Source organism: Scyliorhinus torazame, chromosome 10 (assembly GCF_047496885.1).
Source record: "Scyliorhinus torazame isolate Kashiwa2021f chromosome 10, sScyTor2.1, whole genome shotgun sequence".
Taxonomy (NCBI): domain Eukaryota; kingdom Metazoa; phylum Chordata; class Chondrichthyes; order Carcharhiniformes; family Scyliorhinidae; genus Scyliorhinus; species Scyliorhinus torazame.
In genome coordinates this window covers 51,681,307-51,706,115 of record NC_092716.1, presented here as the reverse complement: position 1 = coordinate 51,706,115, position 24,809 = coordinate 51,681,307, and the positions used below count along the sequence as shown (strand labels likewise).

Below are 24,809 nucleotides of genomic sequence, written 5' to 3'. Positions count from 1 at the left end.
CTTCAGTGATGCGGCAGCTTGGACAGTCACTCTCAAGGGTTGGTTTGCGTTGCTGAGTGACCCTGTCAAGAAGAACGATTTGAACTTGGGGGCTTAACTCTTATAGTCCCCAGGGGCTTCCCGCCTTTCGGGCGGACCCTGTACCTGGTTCCAAGTGATTGGACTTAGTTCCAATTGCTTGGTTCGATTTCTCCAATACTGGAGCGGATCCCTGATCGATGGGCGGTCTTGAGGTGTTCGTTAACCTCTTTTGTGTTGGCTCCTGCTGGCGCCGGGGAGTCTGGCTTAGCTTTGTTTGTCCCAAATGTTGCGATTGTTCCCGGGGATTGCTTATCAGTATGTAGATGGCTGCTACATTATTATGCAGATGGCTGTTTGTATCGATGCTGTCTGGGCTTTTGCAGAGTTTAAGTTTAACACACAGTAAACTTGCACCTGCTGGTTTCTGCCTGTGTTGGCTGAATTTCCCTGCAGCCTTTGCTGTTCTCCATTTTACATCGGGAATTGGCCAATTCAGGTGGCTACAGTAGGCGGACTTGAGATCCACCATGGAGAAGACCTTATAATGCACAATCCTGTTTACCAGGTCGGATATGCGGGGGGGGGGACGGACACGTCCAGCTTTGTCAACCTGTTGATGGTCTGACTTTAGTCGATGACCATCCTATGCTTCTCCCTGGTCTTCACCACCACTACTTGAGCTCTCAAGGGGCTGTTACTGGCTTCAATGACCCCTTCCCTCAGTAGCCTTTGGACCTCTGATCTAATAAAGATCCAGTCCTGGGCACTTTAGCGTCCGCTCCTGGTGGCGACGGGTTTGCAATCGGGGTGAGGTTCGCAAACCGGGATGGGAGTCGACCTTGAAGGTCGCGAGGCTGCAGACAGTAAGGGGGGGGAGGGTAATAGGGCCGTCGAATTGGAAGGTCAGACTTTGAAGGTTACACTGGAAGTCTAAACCCAGGAGTGTAGCCGCGCAGAGGTGGGGAAGGACGTAGAGACGGAAATTTTTGAACTCCCTTCCCTGGACTGTGAGGTTTGCTAAACAAAACCCCTTTATCTCCACTGAGTGGGAACCAGAGGCCAGTGAGATTTTTTGATTAACAGGGTGGATGAGGAGGGAACAGCGCCTTACCGTGTCGGGGTGTCTGAAGCTCTCCGTGCTCCCAGAGTCAATTAGGCAGGACGTCTCGTGCCCGTCGTTGAAAACGGTCGTCGTTGCGGTTGAGTGTTCGAGGTCGAGATTGATCCAGAGTCACCGTGGCCAATCGCAGTAGTTGAGAATTCTGTTCAGGCAGTGTGTGGTCGGCCGAGCTGGGATCCTGGGGGCCCATCCAAGATGGCGTCTCCCATTGGTCGCACATGGCCGCGGGTGCACAAAATGGCGGCGCCCATCCCTCAAGCGTGGCGTCCGTGGAACCAGATGGCGGCGCACGGGGTCCGCACGTGGCCCTGAGATATGGGGGTGGCGGCGACCGCTGGCCACACTGGGCCCGTGGAGAAGTTTGTGGTGGCGGTCCGGATTCGCCGCTGGACACCACGGCCACTGCTCGGGCCTGACATACCCCCACGAAATGGCCCTTTTTGCCGCATCCCCTGCAGGTGGATGCGCGGGCCGGGCAGCGCTGGCGGGGGTGCTTGGCCTGCCCGCAAAAGTAGCAGCGGGGCCCCTCGGGGTTGGCAGGCCGCCTTGCAGCGCAGGCCTGCGGGGGAACGGGGGAAGTCTCTGGGGCGGCCGCTGCGGGGTTCCACGCTGCCCAGGGGGCTGCCGCATGGTCGGGAACGTAGGTGCGGGCGTTCCTGGAGGCCACGTCCAGGGAGCCTTCAAGGGCCCGTGCCTCCCTAAGACCCAGGGTGTCTTTCTCTAACAGGCGCTGGCGGATTTGAGATGAAAGCATACCTGCCACAAAAGCGTCCCGGACTAAGAGTTCCGTGTGTTCGCTCGCCGAAACTTGCGGGCAGCCGCAGCTTCTGCACAGCACCAGGAGTGCGCGGTAGAATTCCTCCAACAATTCCCCATGGGTTTGCCGTCTTGTTGCAAGCAGATGCCGGGCGTAGACCTGGTTTACCGGGCGAATGTACTGTCCTTTTAGCAGCTCGATTGCTGCATCAAAGTCTTCCGCTTCCTCGATGAGGGTGTAGATCTCCGGGCTCACCCTTGAGTGCAGTTTCTGCTCTCCCGTGGGTGCGTTTTCTGCCGTCTTGAGATACCCTTTAAAACACGCCAGCCAGTGCTTAAAGATCGCCACTGAGTTTGCCACGTTGGGGCTAAGTTGCAGGAGCTCCATCCTTTCTTCTTAAAATCTAGCTTATTAAATTGATGCACGATCAATGACCACTAAAACAAGGTTGTAGTACAACTGAAGGCTTTAATAAGCTAGATGTTTCCCCAGCAGCTCAGGTACAGAATGAGGGCTGCTGGGACGGCACGTGTTCTTATACCCCGCCTATCAGGGCGGAGCTATTATACTCAAGCCAATAGCAAGCATATAGGTTCTACCAATGGTACTTCAGCCTCTCGGGTAACGTAATACGTATAATACCACACTGGGATAGGGTGGAGGTGTGGGGTCAAGTAGGGTGCTCTTTCCAAGAGCTGGTGCAGACTCGATGGGCTGAATGGCCTCCTTCTGCACTGTAAATTCTGTAAATTGAAAAAAAATAATTGGGTACTCTAAATTTATTTTAAAAATCTAATTCTTGTCTATTTTAAACATAGATGACTACCATCCTGCAATGCTTCAGGGAAGCTACTAATGTTCCAGAGAGAAGGTCGACCCTACAACAGCTCATTGCTGTTGGAAAGCATTGGACAAAGCAAATGGACAGTTTAGTAAAAGAAAATCAAAGCGATCCTTATGTTGTTATAACAGCCATGGAAGAAGCTGCACTGTACGGAAATGTGCATCAGGTTTGTACTTGTGAAATATGACTAGGTCTGAGGTAGTTTGATTCTAATGCTGTGATCATCTGACTGCAATCAGGTGAGAGTATACATTTTTAAAATTTGAATCTTTGTTTTTAAGTTATAATTATTGTGAACTACCATGTTGTGGGTTCCAAAATATCAAAGAATTACTAGAAAAAAATTGGATGAAATATTTGAAACTCTGCCACCCTGTAGAAAATTTTAATATTACATTTTAAGTAAATTTCTTAAGAGAAACCTGATATGTACCTTTCAACATGTCTGTCTTCAGAATATGTTAACCCTCATACAAGCTTCATCTTATGTGTATTCATGCTTTCAAATTTTTTACAAAACATATATTTGTTCAAGGAGTGAGGATGTCGCTGCTACGGCCATCATTAATTAGCCTTGATAAGCTGGTGGTAAGCCACTGCCTTAAACTGCTGCGGTTCATGGGTCATAGTTACACGCACAGGGCTGTTAGGGAGGAAGTTACAAGATTTTGACCCAGTAACAGTGGGGGGATAAAAAGCAATATAGATCCAAGTGAGGGTGGTGTGTAATTTGGAAGTTGCAGGTGGTGTTATTCCAATGTGCTAGTTGCCTTAATTCCTCTAGGTGGTAAAGGTCATGGGTTTGGGAAGCACTGTTGGAGCAAGCTTAGTGAGTTACTGCAGTGCATCATGTGGATGATGCACACTGCTGCCACTGGTGGAGTGAGTGAATTTTTGAAGTTGTTATTGGGAGCTAATTAAGTGGGCTGCTTTGTCCTGGCTGATGTCAAGCTTCTTGAGTGTTTTTGGAGTGGCACTCATCCAGGCAAATGGGAGTATTTCATCACACTCCTTACATCTTGTAGATGGTGGACAGGCTTTGGGGAGTCAGGTGGTGAGTTACCTACTGAAAATTCCCAGCCTTTGGCCTGCCATTGCATCCACAGTATCTAAATGGTGGCTGGTCCAGTTCAGTTTCTGGTCATTGGTTACTGATGATGAGGATTCAGTGATGGTAAAGTCATTTGATGTTGCGGGAAGATGATTAGATCCTCTTTTGCTGGGATGTCATTGCTTGGCACTTGTATGGTCTGAATGTTACTTTCCACTTATCGGTCCAAGCCTGTATATTGTCCAGGTTTTGCTGGGTGCCAGCACAGACACTTCATTATCTACGGAGATGCGAACAGAACTGAACATTGTGCAATTGTCAGTAAATATCCTCACTTCTGACCTTAATGGAGAGAAGGTAATTGAAGCAGGTGAAGGTGGCTGGCCCGAGGACATTGCCCTGAGGCAGCGATTCTCTTATGGTCGAGATGATTAGCCTCTAACAACCACAAAAATCTTATTTTGTGCAAGACATGACTCCAACCAGTGAAATCTCCCCGCTGATTTCCATTTCCTTCAATTTTACTGGAGCTTCTTGAAATCACATTTGATCAAACGCTGCTTTGATGTCCAGAGCCGTCACTCTGACCTCACCTCTGGAATTCAACTCTATTCTCTATTGTCCTTTCTACCACAATTTAAGTTTAATTAAAACATTTCAGCAATACTGAAGCTCCACTCCTTTGTTTTACATGTTTTCTTTCCTTTGCAGTGTTTATATTTTGAGCTTTGGGCCTTCATATGTGGTTCTCAACCATTTTTTAAAAAATGTGTCTTCTGCCAGTTGAGGTCTTTGGGGCCCTCCAGTGTTTGTTGAAAAGGAAAGTGCATTCCCTTTGCAAGTCTTATTTGATAAATTTATTGAGTAACTCCTAAGATCCTACAACTCTTAGATCTATTAGTCTTCCAGTTGAGGCAGTAATTAAACTGGGCTTTTTGCTTGAGAACAAGCTTTTATTGATCAGGGTTGCAGAAGCTTGATTCTTAATGCGTGTTTCTGAAATTATAAAGATTGCTTGACCTATACTGTAGCATTTCCCAATTAGATCCAAGTTCCTACCCTCCATCCTATTGTGTGGCACTATCACTGCTCAATGGGATAGGTTTTGAACAGATCATAAGAATTAGGCATCCATGAGGCGCTGTGGGACATCAGCAAAATTGTATACAACCACAAGCTATAACCTCGCATTCTGGCATATCCCCCACTCTACCACTGCCAATACACTGAGGGATCAACCCTGGTCCAAAGAAGAGTGCCGGAGGGCTTGCCAGGAGCAGCGCCAAGTTGCATGCCAAACAGCATTCAATAGACACAGCTAAGCATTGCCACAACTAACGGATGCGATCTAAACTCTGCAGTCGTGCCAAGTCCAGTCAGGAATGGTGATGGACAATTGCACAACTAACTAGAGGGAACAGACTCCACAAATATTCCCATCCTCAATGATGGGGGTGCCCAGCATATCAGTGCAAAGACGAGGCTAAAGTATTTGCAACCATCTTCAGCTAGATGTACTAAGTGGAGGCAATAAGACGTAGGAGCAGAAGTAGGCCTATTGAATCTACTCCGTGATTCAATGACATCATGACTGATCTGATATAATCCTCAACTCCACTTTCCTGCCTAATCCCTTGATTCCCTTACTGATTAAAAATATGTCTATCTCAGCCTTGAACATGCTTAACGACCCAGCCTCTACAGCGCTCATTACCCTGTAGGAGAATAAATTCCTCCTCATCACTGTCTTAAATAGGCAACCGCTTACTCTGAGACTATGCCCTCTGGTTCTAATTGTGCCCTCTGAGAATCTATCTCCGCCTTCTTCTGAGGTTCCCAGCATAACAGGTGCCTGTCTTCAGCTAATACGATTCACTGGTCTACTCTCATTAGCAAAGTAATGGAAAGAGTTTTGACAATACTGTCTAGCGGCACTTGCTCAGCAATAACCTGCTCACGGATGCTCAGCTTGGGTTCCGTCAGGACTATTCCGTTCCTGACCTCATTACAGCATTGGTCCACACATGGAAAAAAAGAACTGAAATTGAACTGAGGTTCAAGTGATTGTCTTTGACATCAAGGCCACATTTGACCAAGTGTGCCATCAAGGAGTCCCAACAAAACTGGAATCAATGGAAATCAGGGGGAAATTTCTCCATTGGTAGGAGTCATAACTTGCACAATGGAAGATGGTTGTGGTTGTTGGAGGTCAATCATCTCCGTTCCAGGACATCACTGCAGGAGTTCCACGGGGCAGTGTCCCAGGCCCAACCATCTTCAGCTGTAGCATCAATGACCTTCGTTCAATCATAAGGTCAGAAGTATGGATGTTTGTTGATGACTCCACAATGTTCAGCACTATTTGCAATTCCGCTGATTCTGAAGCAATCTGTGCCTATTTGCAGCAAAACTTTCACTGGAACAGCATTCAAGCTTTGGACTGATAAATGGCAAGTAACATTGTGCTACACGATGGCAGGAAATGACCATCTCCAATTGAACCTGCATAGGACCATGGGAATTATGGCCAACCCAGGACTCAGACAGATACACAGCCTATGTGTATCTAAAACAGAGGTAACCAGACCTGATCGAAACCCCCGCTCGTTTGCATTTTAATGGCCCATTTTCCCAGGACAGTAGAACTCCAATCAAGCAACAGGTACAGCCACAAACTGATCGGCGCCACTCCCCTTACTCAAAGCACAACGGCCAAGGTCAATGACCGCTAAGGACCCGCCCAGCCACCAAGGCACCCGCCCCTTTATTGGCCGAAATCGAAGACCGTGATCAGAGCCCTGTCGAACTATTGGGTCCAAGGTTAAGGATCGCCCCAAAGAGCGTGAAATCCCAGAGGGATAAAAGAGGACACAGCCATGTGTTCTGTCTCTTTTGGATCCAGCCTGTGCCAGCCCAATTGTAGCAGGAACAGCCAGCTAAGTTCAAGACCAACGATCGCTAATTGGCGGATGAGCCCAGCAGAGACAGAGCCACTTTCTTCGAACCAGCTAAGTGAGATCCAGATAAAGGCAGTGTACATTTGCACAGTGCCGGTTGCCCTGAAGTTAAGTATAGGTTATTGTAGCTGATAGGTGTAGTTTAACTCGTAGTAGATATTGTGTTTGCATGTTGAGATAACTCTTGTGTATGTAAATAAACCATCTTTTGACCAACTAACTGGTTATGTGGTCATTTGATCACAAGGGAAGGCTTGTGGTTCACTAAGATAAATAGAAATACCCACAGTAATGGCGACGCTGTTGGGACCGAAACAGAGCAACAAGAGATTCTGACCATTTCCCCTTTACAGTCAATGATATTATTCTCGCTGAATCGTCCAAAATCAGCATCATGCGGGTTACCATTGACCAGAAACTGAAGTGTGCATGCTATATAAAGACTATGGCTACAAGAGCAGATCATGGGCTGGGAATTTTGAGATGAGTAACTCACCCCCTGGTTTTCCCAAAATCTGTCCACCATCTACAAGGCACAAGTCAGGAATGTGATGGATGTTGTTCATTTGCCTGGATGAGTACAGCTTAAACAACACTCAAGAAACTCAACACTATCATTCAGGGCAATGCAGGCAGCTTGATTGGCACATCATCCATCCCCTTTAACATGCACTCCCTCCACCACTGTTCACCATAGCAGCAGTGTGCGTTTTTGTTATTAGTTCATGGGATGTAGCATCACTGGTTAAGCCAGCATTTGTGTCATCCCTAATTGCCCCTGCGATGCACTACAGCAGCTCACTAAGGCCTGTTCCATATCTGTGACCTCTACCACACAGAACGACAAGGCACATTCCATCCTGACTGAGAACTATATTACCATTCACTGTCACTGGGTCAAAATCCTGGAACTTCCTTCCTGACAGCACCGTGGGTGTACCTACACCACATGGACCGCAGCAGTTGAAGAAGGCAGTTCACCACTAATGTCGCTAGGCCATTTAAGGATGGACAATGTCTCTGGCCCAGCCAAGGACGCCCACATCCTGTTTATAAAAAAAATGTTAAAAGCTATTGAAATGGAGCCTCCTTTGTCGTTTTAATTTTATATCTTGTAGTGTGATTGCTCAGATGATTTGTATCTAAAATTAATCACATTTTACTTACAAAACAAAATTTCAACTTTTTGGGCTTGCTTCAGGTTTCAAATAGGCATCGGTTTCCTGAATGATCTCAAGGACAGACATCCAAGTCTGGAAATGTGCATGGGAGAGTAACGGACACTGTAATGGGTTAACAATTATGTTAATGAGACCATGATTATATTAATGATGTAAGTTTGACCTCAAGGATCACCTGACCAAGAGGCTTCAGAATCCAAGACACTCCAGAGACCCAGACGCAGAAATGATTATGTTCCAGAAACCATGTGCTTGAAGTCTTGAAGATGTCCTGGTCTCCCACTGCACCCTGTTCTATCCCCAGCTGTCTAGACTATGTCCTGCCACTGTACACAGGTGTACGCGGGAGTAGAGAGTGAGGCAGACGGTGCCCAACTCTCCCTCACTTAAATCAAATTCACTCACAAATGATCGTCATACATTTACTCGACCTCACGTCTTGTGGCTATGGGTGAGCAATGAAGCAGCAGGTGTGGTCCGGTGGAGCTGCAAGCCTGCACACAGGCGGCTCAGGCCATAGGGTCGTCTTTCACTGAATCAAAGCAGCAGGTGGCTGCCGGGTTTCACCGAGCAGCCCTTTTCAGGACCACACTGCTCACCTCTGTAGTTTGAGAAAAAGTGCCCCGAATATTGCCGAATATTGGCTAGGGACATTGTAAACGCACTAGTGATAATTTATCAAAATTCACTTGACTCTGGGGTGGTCCCAGAGGATTGGAAAGTAGCAAACGTGACACCACTGTTTAAAAAAGGAGATCGGCAGAAAGCGGGTAATTATAGGCCGGTAAGCTTAACTTCGGTTGTAGGGAAAATGCTGGAATCTATCATTAAGGAGGAAATAGCGGGGCACCTGGAGGGAAATTGTCCCATTGGGCAGACGCAGCATGGGTTCACAAAGGGTAGGTCGTGTCTTGACTAATTTGGTAGAATTATTTGAGGCCGTTACCAGTACAGTAGATAACGGGGAGCCAATGGATGTGGTATATCTGGATTTCCAGAAAGCTTTTGACAAGGTGCCACACAAAAGGTTGCTGCATAAACTAAAGATGCATGGCATTGAGGGTAAAGTGGTAGTATGGGTAGAGGATTGGTTAACTAACAGAAAGCAGAGAGTGGGGATAAATGGGTGTTTCTCTGGTTGGCAATCTGTAACTAGTGGGGTCCCTCAAGGATCAGTGTTGGGCCCGCAGTTGATCACAATTTACATAGACGATTTGGAGTTGGGGACCAAGTGCAATGTGTCAAAGTTTGCAGACGACACTAAGATGAGTGGTAAAGCAAAAAGTGCAGAGGATACTGGAAGTCTGCAGAAGGATTTGGATAGGTTAGGTGAATGGGCTAGGGTCTGGCAGATGGAATTCAATGTTGCCAAGTGTGAGGCTATCCATTTTGGGAGGAATAACAGCAGAATGGATTATTATTTAAACGGTAAGATGTTAAAACATGCTGCTGTGCAGAGGGACCTGGGTGTGCTGGTGCACGAGTCGCAAAAAGTTGGTGTGCAGGTGCAACAGGTGATTAAGAAGGCTAATCGAGTTTTGTCTTTCATTGCTAGAGGGATGGAGTTCAAGACTAGTGAGATTATGCTGCAATTGTATAGGGTGTTGGTGAGGCCGCATCTGGAGTATTGTGTTCAGTTTTGGTTTCCTTACCTGAGAAAGGACATATTGGCACTGGAGGGAGTGCAGAGGAGATTCACTAGGTTGATCCCAGAGTTGAGGGGATTAGATTATGACGAGAGGTTGAGGAGACTGGGACTGTACTCATTGGAGTTTAGAAGGATGCGGGGGGATCTTATTGAGACATATAAAATTATGAAGGGAATAGATAGGATAGATGCGGGCAGGTTGTTTCCACTGGTCGGGGAAAGCAGAACTAGGGGGCATAGCCTCAAAATAAGGGGAGGTAGATTTAGGACGGAGTGCAGGAGGAACTTCTTCACCCAAAGGGTTGTCAATCTCTGGAATTCCTTGCCCAGTAAAGCAGTTGAGGCTCCTTCTTTAAACGTTTTTAAGAAAAAGATAGATGCCTTTCTAAAGAATAAAGGGATTCGGGGATGTGGTGTACGGGCCGGAGAGTGGAGCTGAGAACACAAAGATCAGCCATGATCTCATTAAATGGCGGAGCAGGCTCGAGGGGCCAGATGGCCTACTCCTGTTCCTAGTTCGTATGTTCACCAGAACCTGGCTAGGTTAACGGCTGGCTTCCCACTTAGCATTAGCAATATCAAATGAGAAAAAAAGCAAATATGACCCAACTCACCTTTGGCGCATGGAATGTGCATGCTCTTTTTAAAAATATTTTATTAAAGGTTTCATATTTAACAAACACAATCTGAATTACAATAATTGAACACCAATTTGTTCAAACATGGTGCAATTGTCATGTTAACAACACAAGTAATCCCGGGGAACATGGACAGGGGGTATTGACTGTGGAGGAGGGCGGGGATTGTGAGGATGGGGGATCTGTTCCTGGAAGGGAGCTTTCCGAGCATGAGGGCGCTGGAGGAGAAGTTTGGGCTGGCGAGAGGGAACGACTTTCAATACTTACAGGTGCGGGAATTTGTATGCAGACTGGTGCCGTCTTTCCCACGTCTCCCGTCGAAGGGGAGGCAGGACCGGGTAGTTTCTAGGGGAGAGGTGGGAGAGGGTAGAGTCTCCGACGTCTACAAGGAACTAATGTTAGCTGAGGATACGCAGACCGAGGACCTGAAGCTTAAGTGGGAAGAGGAGCTCGGGAGGGGAGGGGGGGGGGGGGGGGGGGAGATGGAGGATGGTGTCTGGGCAGAAGCCCTGAGCAGAGTAAACACGACCGCAACATGCACCAGGCTCAGCCTGATCCAGTTTAAGGTCGTGCATCGGGCCCACATGACGGTGGCCCGGATGAGCAAATTCTTCGGGCTGGAGGACAAGTGTGCTAGATGCGCCGGAGGGCCAGCTAACCATGCACACATGTTCTGGTCGTGCCCTAAACTCATGGGGTATTGGCAGGGATTCGCAGATGTCATGTCCTGGGTATTGAAAACTGGGGTGGTAATGAGCCCTGAGGTGGCAATCTTTGGGGTTTCGGAGGACCCGGGAGTCCAGGAAGAGAGAGAGGCTGCCGTTCTGGCCTTTGCTTCCCTGGTAGCTCAGCGACGAATACTGTTAGCATGGAGGGACTCAAAGCCTCCGAGGGCTGAGGTATGGCTATCGGACATGGCGAGCTTCTTGGCCTAGAGAAAGTCAAGTTCGCCTTGAGGTTCGCTACTAGGATTCGCACGAAGGTGGCAGCCATTTATTGACTTCTTTGCAGAGGAGTAAGTGTCAGTGGGGGGCGTGCGAGAGTAGAGTAGGCAGATATTGAGGCAGGTCCATGCGTGAACAGAGCCGTGGTTTGCACTATGTTTATTATGTGTCTTGACTTCTTTTTTTGTTGTTGTTGTTGTGTTATGTTATTGCTAGTAACATAAGGTGCCACTTGATGTAGGCTCTGCTGAAAGATGCTCCAGACTCGGAGATAAGTTTAATGTATTTGTACAATGTCACTTTTTCTATATGCCTAAAATACCTCAATAAAATTGTTTGTTTTTAAAAAAAGCAACACCAGTAATAAGTGATTTAAAAAACCATACAACAAAGGCTACATCCAACCCCTCCCCACCCCACCAATAAACCTTGTATCCACCCCCCCCCCCCACCACATCTCCCTACAGCTGATAGTAATTAACTCTTTGAAGTATGAGATAAATGGCTGCCAGCTCAGGTAGAATCCACAGCCAATCCCCTGACACTGTACTTGACCTTTTCCAGGTATTAAAACGTCCATACGGTCACCCAACCAGGCCGAGGAACTAGGCGGAGCAGTCGCTCTCCATTCCAGCAGAATTCTCTTTCGGCAAAAGTGTGTGCATCAGCCTTCACCCTCATTCGCAGCCCCGACGAGTCCCGACAACCTGAAAATGGCCACCAACGGACAAGGCTTCAGATCAATGTCAACAACTGCTGACATGGTGCTAAAGAAGGAGACCCAAAAGCTTACCATCTTTGGATAAGACCGGAACATGTGGGTATAGTTGGCGGGCCCCCAAGAACACTGCTTGCACCTGTCCTCCGCTCCATCAAAGAACCCACTCATCCTACTTTTGGTTAGATGAGCTCTATGAACCACCTTGAGTTGGATGAGGCTGAGCTGCATGCAGGATGAGGTGGAATGTACCCATCAGAGAGCCACATTCCACACATCCTCATCTAAGATGGGTCCCAACTCCTCCTCCCATTTCACCTTCATCCGGTAAAGGAATCTCGATTCCAATTCATTTCATAGATATTCGAGATCCTCTCCCCTCCAGTTCTTGCCAAACATAAGAGTTCCTCCAACAGGGAAGGCTGTGGCGCCAAGAGGGAACGCAGGGCAAATCCTGCAAACTAAGTCGCACAGTTAGTTGTGTCCCTGCTAGTAGGAATTTCTGTCGAGAACTCCTCCCAATTGGCGAACCGTCTCTGTAAACAGGACTCCAAAGCACTCCAGCCCCTTCCCATTCCCATACCTTAAAAGTGGAATCCAAATCCAATGGCACAAACAAATGATGACCTTTTATAGGAGCCAGTAATGATATGGCAGAATGTGCGCACTCTCATGGACAATGCTCAAGCTGATAGATCAGAACGGAGAACTGTCCTAGCGGGCAGAGAGCTAGCCCAATGCGAAATGCACCTTGCAGAGGCAGGTCAACTCTGGGCAATAGGGGCAGGATACACTCACTTTCTTGTGGGGTGGTCAAGCCAAAGAGCAGCGGCACGAGGCTGGTGTGGGTTTTGCAGTCAAAAATAAACTGGTGAACAAGTAACCAGCCTCCCAAAGGGTCTAAACGACCGCCTCATGTCACTCAAGATCCCATCATCAGCACATATGTCACCACAATGACCAATCCTGAGGTCATCAAGGCGAAACTCTATGAAGACCTCCACTTTCTGACTACAGCAACATCAATGCCAGATAGGCTGGTCATACTTGGTGACTTTTAAAGCACAGATCACCAAACTTGTCGAAGTGTTATTGGCAAAGGCGGAGCTTGGAAAGACAACAGCAAACGTCATCTACTACTGCAATTCTGTGCTGAGCATGAGCTGCTTCTCACCAATGCAGTTTTCTGGCTCCCAAACCAAAATAAAGCATCCTGGAAACACCGTCGTTCTGGGTACTGACAATTCATCGATAACACCATTGTCCGGAAGAATGACAGACAAGATGTCAGGGTTATTGTGTTATGTTATTGCTAGTAACATAAGCTGCCACTTGATGTAGGCTCTGCTGAAAGATGCTCCAGACTCGGAGATAAGTTTAATGTATTTATTGAACGATTAACAATGCTCTTAAATGAGTTTGACACTCTACTAATCTGCCTCTAGTAACTCAGTCTATTCTGCTAACTAGACAAGCTTGCTCTCGACCATGTGCTAGGGTGTGATGTTGCGGATAATCAACCCTGCCCTGCTCTCTTGGTTTCTGCCGGTGGAAGAGGCAGAGCCTATGTGCCTTGTCCTTTTTATATGGGTCGTGTAGTGCCCCCTTGTGGTAATGCCACCTCTGGGTGTCCTGATTACCCATTGGTTGTGTCCTGTTCTAATGACCCATTGGTTGCGTGTCTGCATGTCATGACATTTCTGGTGCTCCCTCTAGTGGTTACTTAGTTGTAGTGTATTTACATTAACCCTTTGTGAATATACAGTGATGCATATCACTACAAGGGTGACTCGGACTAGTGGCATTGACTGACCACAGACTTGTCATCTCTAAAATGTGTCTGAAAGTTCAGCCAAAGAGAGACCCTCAAGGGAAGGAGATTCCCAAGTGCCTGAAAATCTCAAAACTGTAAACTGACAACAACAGTAGCTCACTGATGATCTAGCGAAGAAGCTAAATAACCTTCAGACCATCTCCAACAACATCGAGGAAATCTGGGCTTCCCTACAGGATACTGTGTATACCACAGCTTAAGGGATACTCAGTCCCACCAAGCACAAGCACCAGGACTGGCTTGATCAAAATAACGCTGAGACCGAGCATCTTCTTGACGAAAAATGCAAGTTACACATAGTATACGTAAAATCTGCTACAACCAACATCCGCAGCACAGTCCAATGCAGACTACGTGCGATGCAGGACAAATGGTTGAATCAAAAGGCAGATGATATACAAGCCTATGCTGACAGAAAGACATGAAGCGCTTCTACGAATCTGTCAGGATGGTCTGTGGTCCTGAATTAGCTAGCTCCTCTCAGCTTCTCTGTGCTGATGGGGCCATGCTACTTGAGGAGAAATCTCAGATCCTAGAGAGATGGGCTGAGCATTTCATTAACGTCCTCAACAGACCATCTAACACCAATGACTAAGCTATAACTAAGCTGCCCCAGGTTAACATCAACCCTGCTCTAGGCACTCCACCCACACTGCTGGAAACCGAGAAAGTTGTAGAGCAATTATCAAGTGAAAAAACCCCTGGAGCTGATCGAATTCCAGCAGAGATCTATAAATATGGTAGATCATAGCTGCTCAGAAAGCTCACCCAGCTCTTTCAGATCACATGGGAGCAAAGGGTCCTTCCACAGAATTTTAAAAACGCCTTAATTGTTCACATCTACAACGCAAAGGCAACCGCCAGTCTTGTGACAATCACAAGAAGCGGAACGAGGGGTTAAAACCATCAAGACTGTCCTGAAAAAGAACAATGGCCCAGAGCTGGCCTTGTTCAACTGATGGACAGAAGGCTGAAAACCCAACTTCCTTCGCTCCAACATCAACTTTAGACTCAATGTCGCTCTCCAAAACTGACTGACTCAGGAAGGTGTCCCAAACAAACAGCAAGAGAGGCAGTCCAACCGGCATAACTGCTGCCATAGGGCACAGACACTGCTCACACTAGAACCAGGGCACAAAGTCTGGATCGGAGACCGTCAGACCCAAGGTATGGTCAACCCACTAACTGGTAATACCTAGTCAACAAACCACCTGGGATTTTACAAAGCAATAGAAAGGCCTTGATCCCCCTAGAGACTACAAGGAGCCAATCCTTCCAATAATATCAAAATGAGGCTGTTAAGCCAGTCCTTCCTGCAAACACTCCCAGAAATTGCGTTCAATTCCTGGAGGCGGGTGTACTAACCCCAATCGAGCATACTCCAGCAACCCTAACCAAGAGCCCTCGAGACAAGATCAGGGAGAGTTGAAGCACCTGACAGGCTGAACCTATGATATTGTAATCTTGGGGCAGATAGCTGGAATGTAAATAGCTTACCAAAATGTTTGAGATTATTCTTGGGGGAAGATGTTAAGTAATGGGTTAATGGTTATTTTAATGAGACTATGATGATATTCATGATTAAGTATGACATCAAGGGTCCGATGGCAAAGAGAGCCAGAAGCCACGCACTCACTACAAAGTCTTGTAATAGTGTAAATAAATAGTTTTTAGAAAATCTCTACACTGAATACCTCAAGTCAGTCATTGTCTAACATTAAACTTCCACGAAACAGGGAGAATTGGATATTCTTTCCTCCCCTGTAACTATTGGATTTATTGTGCTTTAAGATTGTTACATCTAACAGCTTCATTGAGCCTGATGCTAGTTTCGCATTTGCAGCATGTGATTTCGGAGACTGAAAAGCTCTTTTTGTGGTTTCATATGGCTTCTTGTCGTCTTAAGAGATTTGATTAATTTTGGGTATTCCTGTGATAATATCCTTTTACAAAGGATTGCTATGTTGAGTAAGCATTGCCAATTATAGTAACCTGGTCAAAACAAAGATACGTTTCCCTTTCCAAAGAGAGTCATAGAAAGGTGCAGCAGGATGTGCGAAAGCTGATGGGTTGGTGACATTATCATCCTGCTACCCAGTATTTGCCTGTCACCTAACACAGGCAGTGCAGATGAAACTTCACAAAAGCTGGCCTTTTTTGTTTGTTATGTTTGTGTTCTGACCTGTAGTATATTCAACAGCAGAATATGTTTGAGAATTATTGTTGCAATAAGAATTTGTTGATGGAATTTCTTCTTTAGGTTGTGCAGGTTTGTCTGGATTGTGAGAAGACATCATTTTTGCTGACCATGTTAGACTTCACCTCTGAGATTTTGCAGAAGACTATTATCTTTACTAATTGTGCTGAGGAAGTGGATCATGTGTTCAAAGTAGGTAAAATGGTTAAGATGTGCGTTCATCTCTTTGGGCATTCTGAGTTTAGATTAAATATACCATTTCTGGTTGGTATGGAGGCCTGTTCTAATAATAAAAGTGCCACTGTCTACATTGGTGTTTTGAAAACCTTTTCAGATTACACTCTTAATGCAGTGATGTAAATTGTGTTGAACCTTTTATGTGTAATTGTCAAGAAAAATATGATGCATGGTTCTTCATACACATTGTATTCGGGGAATATTGCCATAGATAAATGTTTGGGTTGAAGGACAGGAAACAGTAGGTTAACTAATGAGGTGCTGTAAGGATCAGCCTTGGGGCCATAACTAATTATAATCTATATTAATGACTTGGAAATATTATACTTCGGCATACAACACATCGAGGTGGGAAAGTGGCTAACATCACAAATCTAGGTGGGAAAGTAAGCTGAGAGGGGGATACAAGAAGTTGCAAGGGGCTATATGCAGGTTAAGGCAGATGAAGTATAATTGGAAACATGAGGCCATTTACTTAAGTAGGAAGAAAATAAATAACTGGATACTTTTTTAAATGGCAGACAGCTATTAACTGTTTGTTCATAACAAAACGGGTGTCCTTATAGGTGAAACACAAAATTGACATGTAAATATTTTGTCTCAAAAGAAATACTATTATTTCTGTTTACTCAATGCAGATTTTAACAATGCAAATCAGTGCTAGAATATATCTGTTTTTATATGCATTCATGGGATGTGGGCATTACTGCTGGACTAGCACTTATTGCCCATCTGCAATTGCCCTTGAGAAAGTGAGCCACATTTTTGAACTGCTACAGTCCATTTTTGTAGAACACCCACAGTGCTATATTGTTGAGTGATCTAATCATTTATTAAAGGCAATATTTATTTTTTAAAGTTTTACTGTTACTGAAAATTGAGAGGCACAGTAGCACAGTCGGTAGCACTGTTGCTTCGCAGCTGCAGGGTCCCAGGTTCAATTCCCGGCTTGGGTCAGTGTCTGTGTGGAGTCTGCACGTTCTCCCTGTGTCTGCCTGGGTTTCACCCGGGTGCTCTGGTTTCCTCCCACAAGTCCTGAAGGATGTGCTATTAGGTAATTTGGACATTCTGTATTCTCCCTCTGTGTACCCGAACAGGTGCCGGAATGTGGCGACTAGGGACTTTTCACAGTAACTTCATTGCAGTGTTCATGTAAGCCTACTTGTCACAATAACGATTATTAATTAAATTAAATTATAGCTACCAGTGTGTGCAACTGCATGAGGAGACAATGCAATGAGTGGTAATGTCACTGGATTAGAAATCTAGAGGCCCAGGCTAATGTTTTAGGGACATGGGTTCAATACCCACCATGGCAGCTGGTGGAATTTAAACTTAGTTGATAAATATGGAATTATAAAGATGGTTTCATGGTCACAATTGCTGAGACTTTCATCAATTGTTGTAAAAAAACATCCGATTCACTAATGTCCTTTAGAGAAAGAAATCCGGTTACTTGTGACTTCAGACCCACTGTATTGTGGTTGACTCTGTGCTGCCCTCTGAAATGGCCTAGCAAACCACTCCGTTCAAGGGAAATCAGGGATGGACAACAAATGCTGACTTTGTCAATGATGCCTACATCCCATGGCCCATGAAAAACTAATTTAAAACAAAGTTTAAAAACTTCAAATGAATTACAGTTGTGCATTTGTTCTTATTGGAGAAAATAGGGAATTCACTTTTTTTTTAAGTTGATGATATTTGAGCTATCTAAATCCCATGTGCATATTCTAATTTTCATTTCACATTTTGGAAAATGATTAAAAGGTTCATTATAATCCATGATTATTTTTCGGTTTGATGAGCAACTTGCTTAGTGAGTTCACAGCTGGTGAACTCCTCAAAATCCCATTGGAATGGAGGAAATGGACATTTTCCAGCCTACTAAATCATTGTGGGACAACATTCTCAAAGTTGGCAGCGAGCAATGACTGGTGAATCTGCATCATAATCTTGCATGCTTTTGTATAATTTTAACGTAAGATTTTGGTGGATATAAAGAATCCTGCGGCACTATTTGATTTTCTTCTTTTGGCCAACATTTATCCTTCAATCAACACAAACAGATTGACTGGTTATTGATCGTTATTGCTGTTGTTGGACTACAAAATTATGACTACATAACCAATGCAATTCATTGACTGAAATGCTGACAGCCATCCTGATGACATTGAATCATAGAATTTACGGTGCAGAAGGAGGCCATTTGGTCCATCGAGTCTACCCTTGGAAACAGCACCCACCCAAGCCTACACCTTCACACTATTCCTGCAACTCCACGTAACCTTTTGGACACCAAGGCCAATCCCGCAACTCCACCTAACCTTTTGGACACCAAGGCCAATTTAGCATGGCCAATCCACCTAACCTGCACTTCTTTGGACTGTGGGAGGAAACCGGAGCACCCGGAGGAAATCCATGCAGACACGGGGAGCAAGTACAAACTCCACACAGTCACCCAAGGTCGGAATTGAACCCTGATCCTTGGAGCTGTGAGGCAGCAGTGCTAGCCACTGTCCACCCCAAAACAGAAAATACGAAAGTAAAATCTATATTTTCCACCCAAATTCAGAGGTAGCTCAATAATAATAATCGCTTATTGTCACAAGTAGGCTTCAATGAAGTTGCTGTGAAAAGCCCCTAGTCGCCACATTCTGGCACATGTTTGGGGAGTCCGATACGGGAATTGAACCTGCGCTGCTGGCCTTGTTCTGCATTACACTGTGCTAAACCAGCCCCAATAAGTATATGAGAAAGAAAGGGATTGATCGATGTTGATGGGGATTAGATGAAGTATGCTGAATGGAGGCTTATTTTGCGCATACATTATTCTTGTAGAATGACCTGCTATTGCATTGTAAATTCTATTTAAGCTTTTTTTGGCCTTGGTCCTTTTTCCTTCTTTCAACTGTATCTTTCATTCACTGACTTTCTGTGCATTTTTTAAAAAATACAATAGTGTATGGATTTCTGGACATTTAGAGACTTTTTAATAAAGTAAGTTTAATACAAAACAACTCAGCTGGTACTTTAGCTAAAAGTATGTGAAATTCCAGAGGAGTAATTTGGCTGAAAACGGAATCTGAGACTGTTGTAACTATTAGTGAACTCTTGTGTTGTCAAGGTAATTTTAAAATTGTTGAACTCTTTTAATAGTATATCCTATTCTTGAGAATCTTGTAGTAACATCTCTCCTCCAGGCTTTGGGCAGCAATTCAAATTTCTGCATGAAGGTCCATGAAGGAATGAGCATCCATGTTACCAATGTAATGGAGCAGTGGAATAAGAAATTCAATCCTGGCACACATGTAATATTAGGTGAGTATTTCAAACACTGAAGTTTTAAAATGTACAGAAAATATCTACATTTTAGTCATATTAATGTTTGTATTTTGCAAGCTGTAGGAAAAAAAATAGTTTGTGTACATATTCCCATATTCCAGTCTACATATGCTCTAGATCAGTGGTTAACATTTTTATGTTAAGGTCATTTATGGGTTTAAAAAATAACCTTCACCATAACAGATACATGCACGGTTTGGTTTAACAATCTTCATTCCAGAGGTATCTAGGTTTCCATAAAAACAATGAAATCTGATTTATTTTTTGTTTGATACTTATTATCATGAAAGTGGAATAGTATCTCATATTAGGATATTTTCAATATTGTTGTGTCACATTGTTAACCCTTTAAGAGGACCACACAAATATTGCTTGTTCAGTATTTTAGGATCCCGGATGAGAACCCAACTATTTGTAAAACTGTGAGGAAATGTTACTGCACCCCAGAAGTGATAACATTGACTCATAGGTATCTTTTATGTTAAAACAAACTTTAATTTAAACATAGAATTAACCACAATAACAACAAAGAAATAGCTTTACAGTTAATAGTTACAATTCTTAAGTAAAAGAGAAAACCTTAACTTGCTTCCCAAACCTACCACTGTATTGCAATTAAGCAAACCAATATATTTCAAATGCCACTCATAAATAAAGTTAACAACCAGGTTTCTACTTGCTTTTCTCTGTGAAGAATCTTTGGAGAGTGAGCGTTTCAGGACTAAGCTGAAACACCTCTATTCAAATGAGATTCGATGTCCCTCGACTTGTTTAGCCAGGACCAAACACAATACTCCTCATAAATTATCTACCTCACAAGAGTCCTTCAAACTTAAACAATATCCCATTAGCTAGCTATCTGTTGTCATGTGAGAGTACCTTTAAGACACGGATGTTGAAGCAATGTACCTTTAAGAAAACAGTGATGTCAGAGAGTGGGTGGAGCTGAGCAGTTCAGCCATTTTGAAGTTTCAGTTTGAAAAAGAGCTTGTGTGTGTCTGTGTGTTTCCAGAGAGCTGCAGTTTGGAGGAAAATAGCTTGGGGAGTGTCTGTTTTGCAGTGGCTGGACTTGCTGTGATGAATCATAGAATTTACAGTGCAGAAGGAGGCCATTCGGCCCATCGAGTCTGTACTGGCTCTTGGAAAGAGCACCCTACCCAAGGTCAACACCTCCACCTCATCCCCATAACCCAGTAACCCCACCCAACACTAAGGGCAATTTTGGACACTATGGGCAATTTATCATGGCCAATCCACCTAACCTGCACATCTTTGGACTGTGGGAGGAAGCCGGAGCACCCGGAGGAAACCCACGCAGACACGGGGAGGATGTGCAGACTCCGCACAGACAGTGATCCAAGCCAGAATCGAACCTGGGACTCTGGAGCTGTGAAGCAATTGTGCTATCCACAATGCTACCGTGCTGCTCTGCTCTGCCATGAAAGACTATCTCCCTGGATCATTTGGGTGATTTAAACTCCTAATAGTAAACCTGATGTGATTCTGTTTAAAGGTGTTAAGTCTCTTGGAAGTTTGAAGGAACATTTTGAGGAATTATTTACTGTTGTAATATTTTCGGAGTTATCCAATGTTTATTTAAGATGTTAAGTTGAGTTCATGGAATAAACAGTGTTTTGTGTTTAAAAATCCACGTGTCCATAATTGTAATCCCACGTCTAGGGAACAAGCCGTGTGCTAGGAAAAGCAACAAATACATTAAAGGGGGAGGTTGGTTGAACTCCATGATACATTTCGGGGTTCTGAAAACGCCTCTCCCATAACACTGTAAACAAGTAAATGGCTATCAATATCTATTAGCAGAACATCACCTGCAAATCAATGATTATCTCACTTTTGCAGCAAATCAATGATCTCGCTTTTACAACACCTTGGTCATTGCTCTTGCAGTCATATATGATAATACACGACACATTTTGTAATTCATAAATTCTGAGTTGAATTTTGTTTTGAATATTTATTTCCCTAACAGTTACGACTGATAACTATCTCAAAGCCTTGAGAATCACAGATGCCACCTGTGTAATCCATTATCATTTTCCTCCATCTTGGGATATATTTGGAGCTCGTCTATGTTGCATGGTTGACAATTTTGATAATCTGATTGTGGAGGTACAGTACATTGTTTGTAAAATGTATTTTATTTAAAAATGTAGAAATATCTCTGAAAATGTTATCATTGAGCTTCATGCAAGAGTATTCAGATTCAGCAGTGGTTTTTGGGGATGTATTGTTTGTTCTGTGAACTAGTTTTAGTTGCCTCTTAAACCTTGGAGATGTTTTAGCAAGGGGAAAACTGCAACATATAGAAATAGAGTATTTGAAGTGTTAAATCTGAACTTTACCTTGTTCCTCTTTAATTTTTATTCTGCTGAAAAAATTTGAAAGCTTGAGCAGTTGATTTGTCTTGAAACATTTTGGTCGACATTTTGTCAATCTAAGTCACCGTCATAGTTACTGTTGCCTCTGCAATGTGTTTTTTAAAAATGTATTCTTTCTTGAGACATTAGTGCCACTGCCTTGGCCAGAATTATTATTTCACGTCACTAATTGTCTACGTGAAGGTGGTGGTGAGCCACCTTCTTGAACTGCTGCAGTCCAGAGAGTAAGCACACTCGCATTCCTATGAGGGAGGGAGTTCCAGGATTTTGACCCAGCAACAGTGAAAGGATGTAATGTTGTAGGGACATAAATTATGTTCCTATTTTTCTTTCTAATGGTGCAATTTTGACAACTGCTTACAAATGTTATATAATAGCCAAATCTGAAACTTTTAGAGAGCTTCTACGTCCCCGTATCCTTATAACATTCCACAAACCGCCCCTGGACCACTGTGTGAATTCCAAAGATTAATGACCCTCTGAGAGAAGATATTCATTCTCCTCACCATCTTAAATAGGTGACCCCCTTTTTTTAAACAGTGCTGCCCCCTTCTAGATTCCTCCACAAGGTAAACATTGAAGCCACCTGCAAAGCCCCCCTCAGAATTCAATAAGATCATTGCTTCATGCTTCAAAACTCCAGTAAGTATCGGCCCATCCTGCTCAACCTTTCCTCATTAGACAACTCCTTCATCCAGGAATCAACCTGATGAATCTTCTCTGAACTGTCTCAAATGCAGGTATATCCGTCTTTAAATAAGGAGACCAAAACTGCCCTGTACAGATGGAGCAAGAATATAAAAGTATACTTTCATACTCCACCCCCCCCCCCCTTGCAATAAAAGCCAACATTTCATTTACCTTCCTAATTACTTGCAGTACCTGCATTCTAACGTTTGTGAGTATATAGGACATCTGCATCACTCTACACCACAGCATTCTTCAGTTCTCTCCATTTAAATAATATTTTGTTTCTTGATTCCTCCTGCCAAAGTGGACAATCTCATATTTCCCACATTTTCTACTCTTATCTGCCAAATTTTTGCCCACTAACCTAACCTACCCTACGTCTTTGCTGCGTCTGTCCTCCTCACATCTTGCTTTTCTACCTATCTTTATATTGGCAGAAAATCTGGCAAAAGTTCACTCAGTCCGTTCATCCGAGTTGTTAATCTAGATTGTAAATAGTTGAGGTCGCAGCACTGATCCCAGTTGCATTTCACAAGTCATAATTTGCCAAAATGAAAATGGTCCATTTATCTTGACTATGTTACCGGTTAGTTGACCAATCCTCTGACAATGCAAATATGTTACCCCAACATCATGAGCTCTTATCTTGTGCTGCAATCTTTTATGTGGCATCTTACTGAATGCCTTTTGGAAATGTAAATACACTATACTCTGCTGATTCCCCTTTAACCACCCTACTGTTGCAACAAACTCTAATAAATTGTCAAACACAATTTTCCTTTCAAACAATCAAGCAGAGTTAGCATGTGATGCGACCATCAATTCACACGAGACGATTAGTAGAAGTGAACAGTGGTTTTAATAAGCTAGATCTGTGCCTGCCTGCGACTGCACTGTACTGAGTGCCACCTACAGGCTGCAGATCTATATACCACCCCCGAGGGGGCGGAGCCACAGGCGGAACCCACAAGGGCATCAACATAATACAATACAATACAGTGGTGAATTGTAGCAGCAATCCGTTCACCACAGCATGGTTTCATGAATTTCGAAATCTCTGCCTCTGCTACCTGAGATGGATTCTGGTATTTTTTCAAATATAACATTGGGATAACTGACCCACAGTTTTCTACTTTCTTTCTCCCTCCTTCCTTAAGTAAAGGCATTGCATTTGCAGCTTCCCGATCTGCTGGGACCTTTCCGGATCCCAAGGAATTTGGGAAGATTACAACCACTATCTCTGCAGCATTATCAAAGACCCCTCCCACCCGGCTTACTCTTCCAACTTCTTCCATCGGGCAGGAGATACAAAAGTCTGAGAACATGCACGAACAGATTCAAAAACAGTTTCTTCCCCACTGTCACCAGACTCCTAAACTACCCTCTTATGGACTGACCTCATTAACACTACACCCCTGAATGCTCCACCTGATGCCGGTGTTATGTAGTTACATTGTGTACGTTGTGTTACCCTATTATGTATTTTCTTTTATTTCCTTTTCTTTTTATGTACTTCATGATCTGTTGAGCTGCTCGCAGAAAAATACTTTTCACTGTACCTGGGAACACGTGATAATAAACAAAATCCAAATCCAGATCAATGGGTCCATGGAACTTATCATCCTCTAATTCCTTTAGTTTTCCTGGAAGATTTTCCTCTTGTGATAGTGATTGCTTTAAGTTCTTCCCTCTCTTTTGAAACTTGATTTTCTGCTACTGATGGTATGCTTTTTGTGCCTTCTATCGTGAAGGCAAAAATGAAATACTTGTTCAAGGTTTCTGACATTTCCTGGCATTTCAGCATTAATCCCCTAGTCTCCACCATTAAGGAACTAATGTTTACTTTAGCTACTCTCTTCCCTTTTTATATATTTGTAGAAACTCGTCTTATCTTTTTTATTCCTCCTAGTTTACTCTCTTATTGTGATTTCTTCCTTTTTTTTAGTCGTCGTTTGTTATTTTCCAGGATTTTCCCCATCTTCTGGCCTACTGCTAAACTTTCCAGCATTGTATTCATTTTCTTCCAAATTGATACCATACACAACCTCCAAATCCAATGTTGAATTATTATTCATATTCATATTTTTATTGTACTTATCTTCATTCCCACACTTCAACATAATCAGTGTTACTTTAAAGGTGCATAAGAGTTTACAATGGGATTGCTTTCTTATGACTGTTCAACATTTTTGCTATTTAAATTAACTGCAGTTTATTCCTTATCCATA

The 24,809-nt window shown here is 43.9% G+C and overlaps 1 protein-coding gene across 1 annotated transcript in view; it reads left to right on the top strand.

Moving 5' to 3' along the window:
- Positions 1–24,809, top strand: part of tdrd12 (tudor domain containing 12) — a 192,850-nt gene that overhangs the window by 81,785 nt on the left and 86,256 nt on the right. Inside the window, exons 17-20 of the mRNA XM_072517655.1 lie at positions 2,717–2,908; positions 15,974–16,102; positions 19,351–19,468; positions 21,483–21,622. Of these exons, the coding sequence (XP_072373756.1) occupies positions 2,717–2,908; positions 15,974–16,102; positions 19,351–19,468; positions 21,483–21,622 (579 nt within the window). The remainder of the gene's footprint in view (positions 1–2,716; positions 2,909–15,973; positions 16,103–19,350; positions 19,469–21,482; positions 21,623–24,809) is intronic.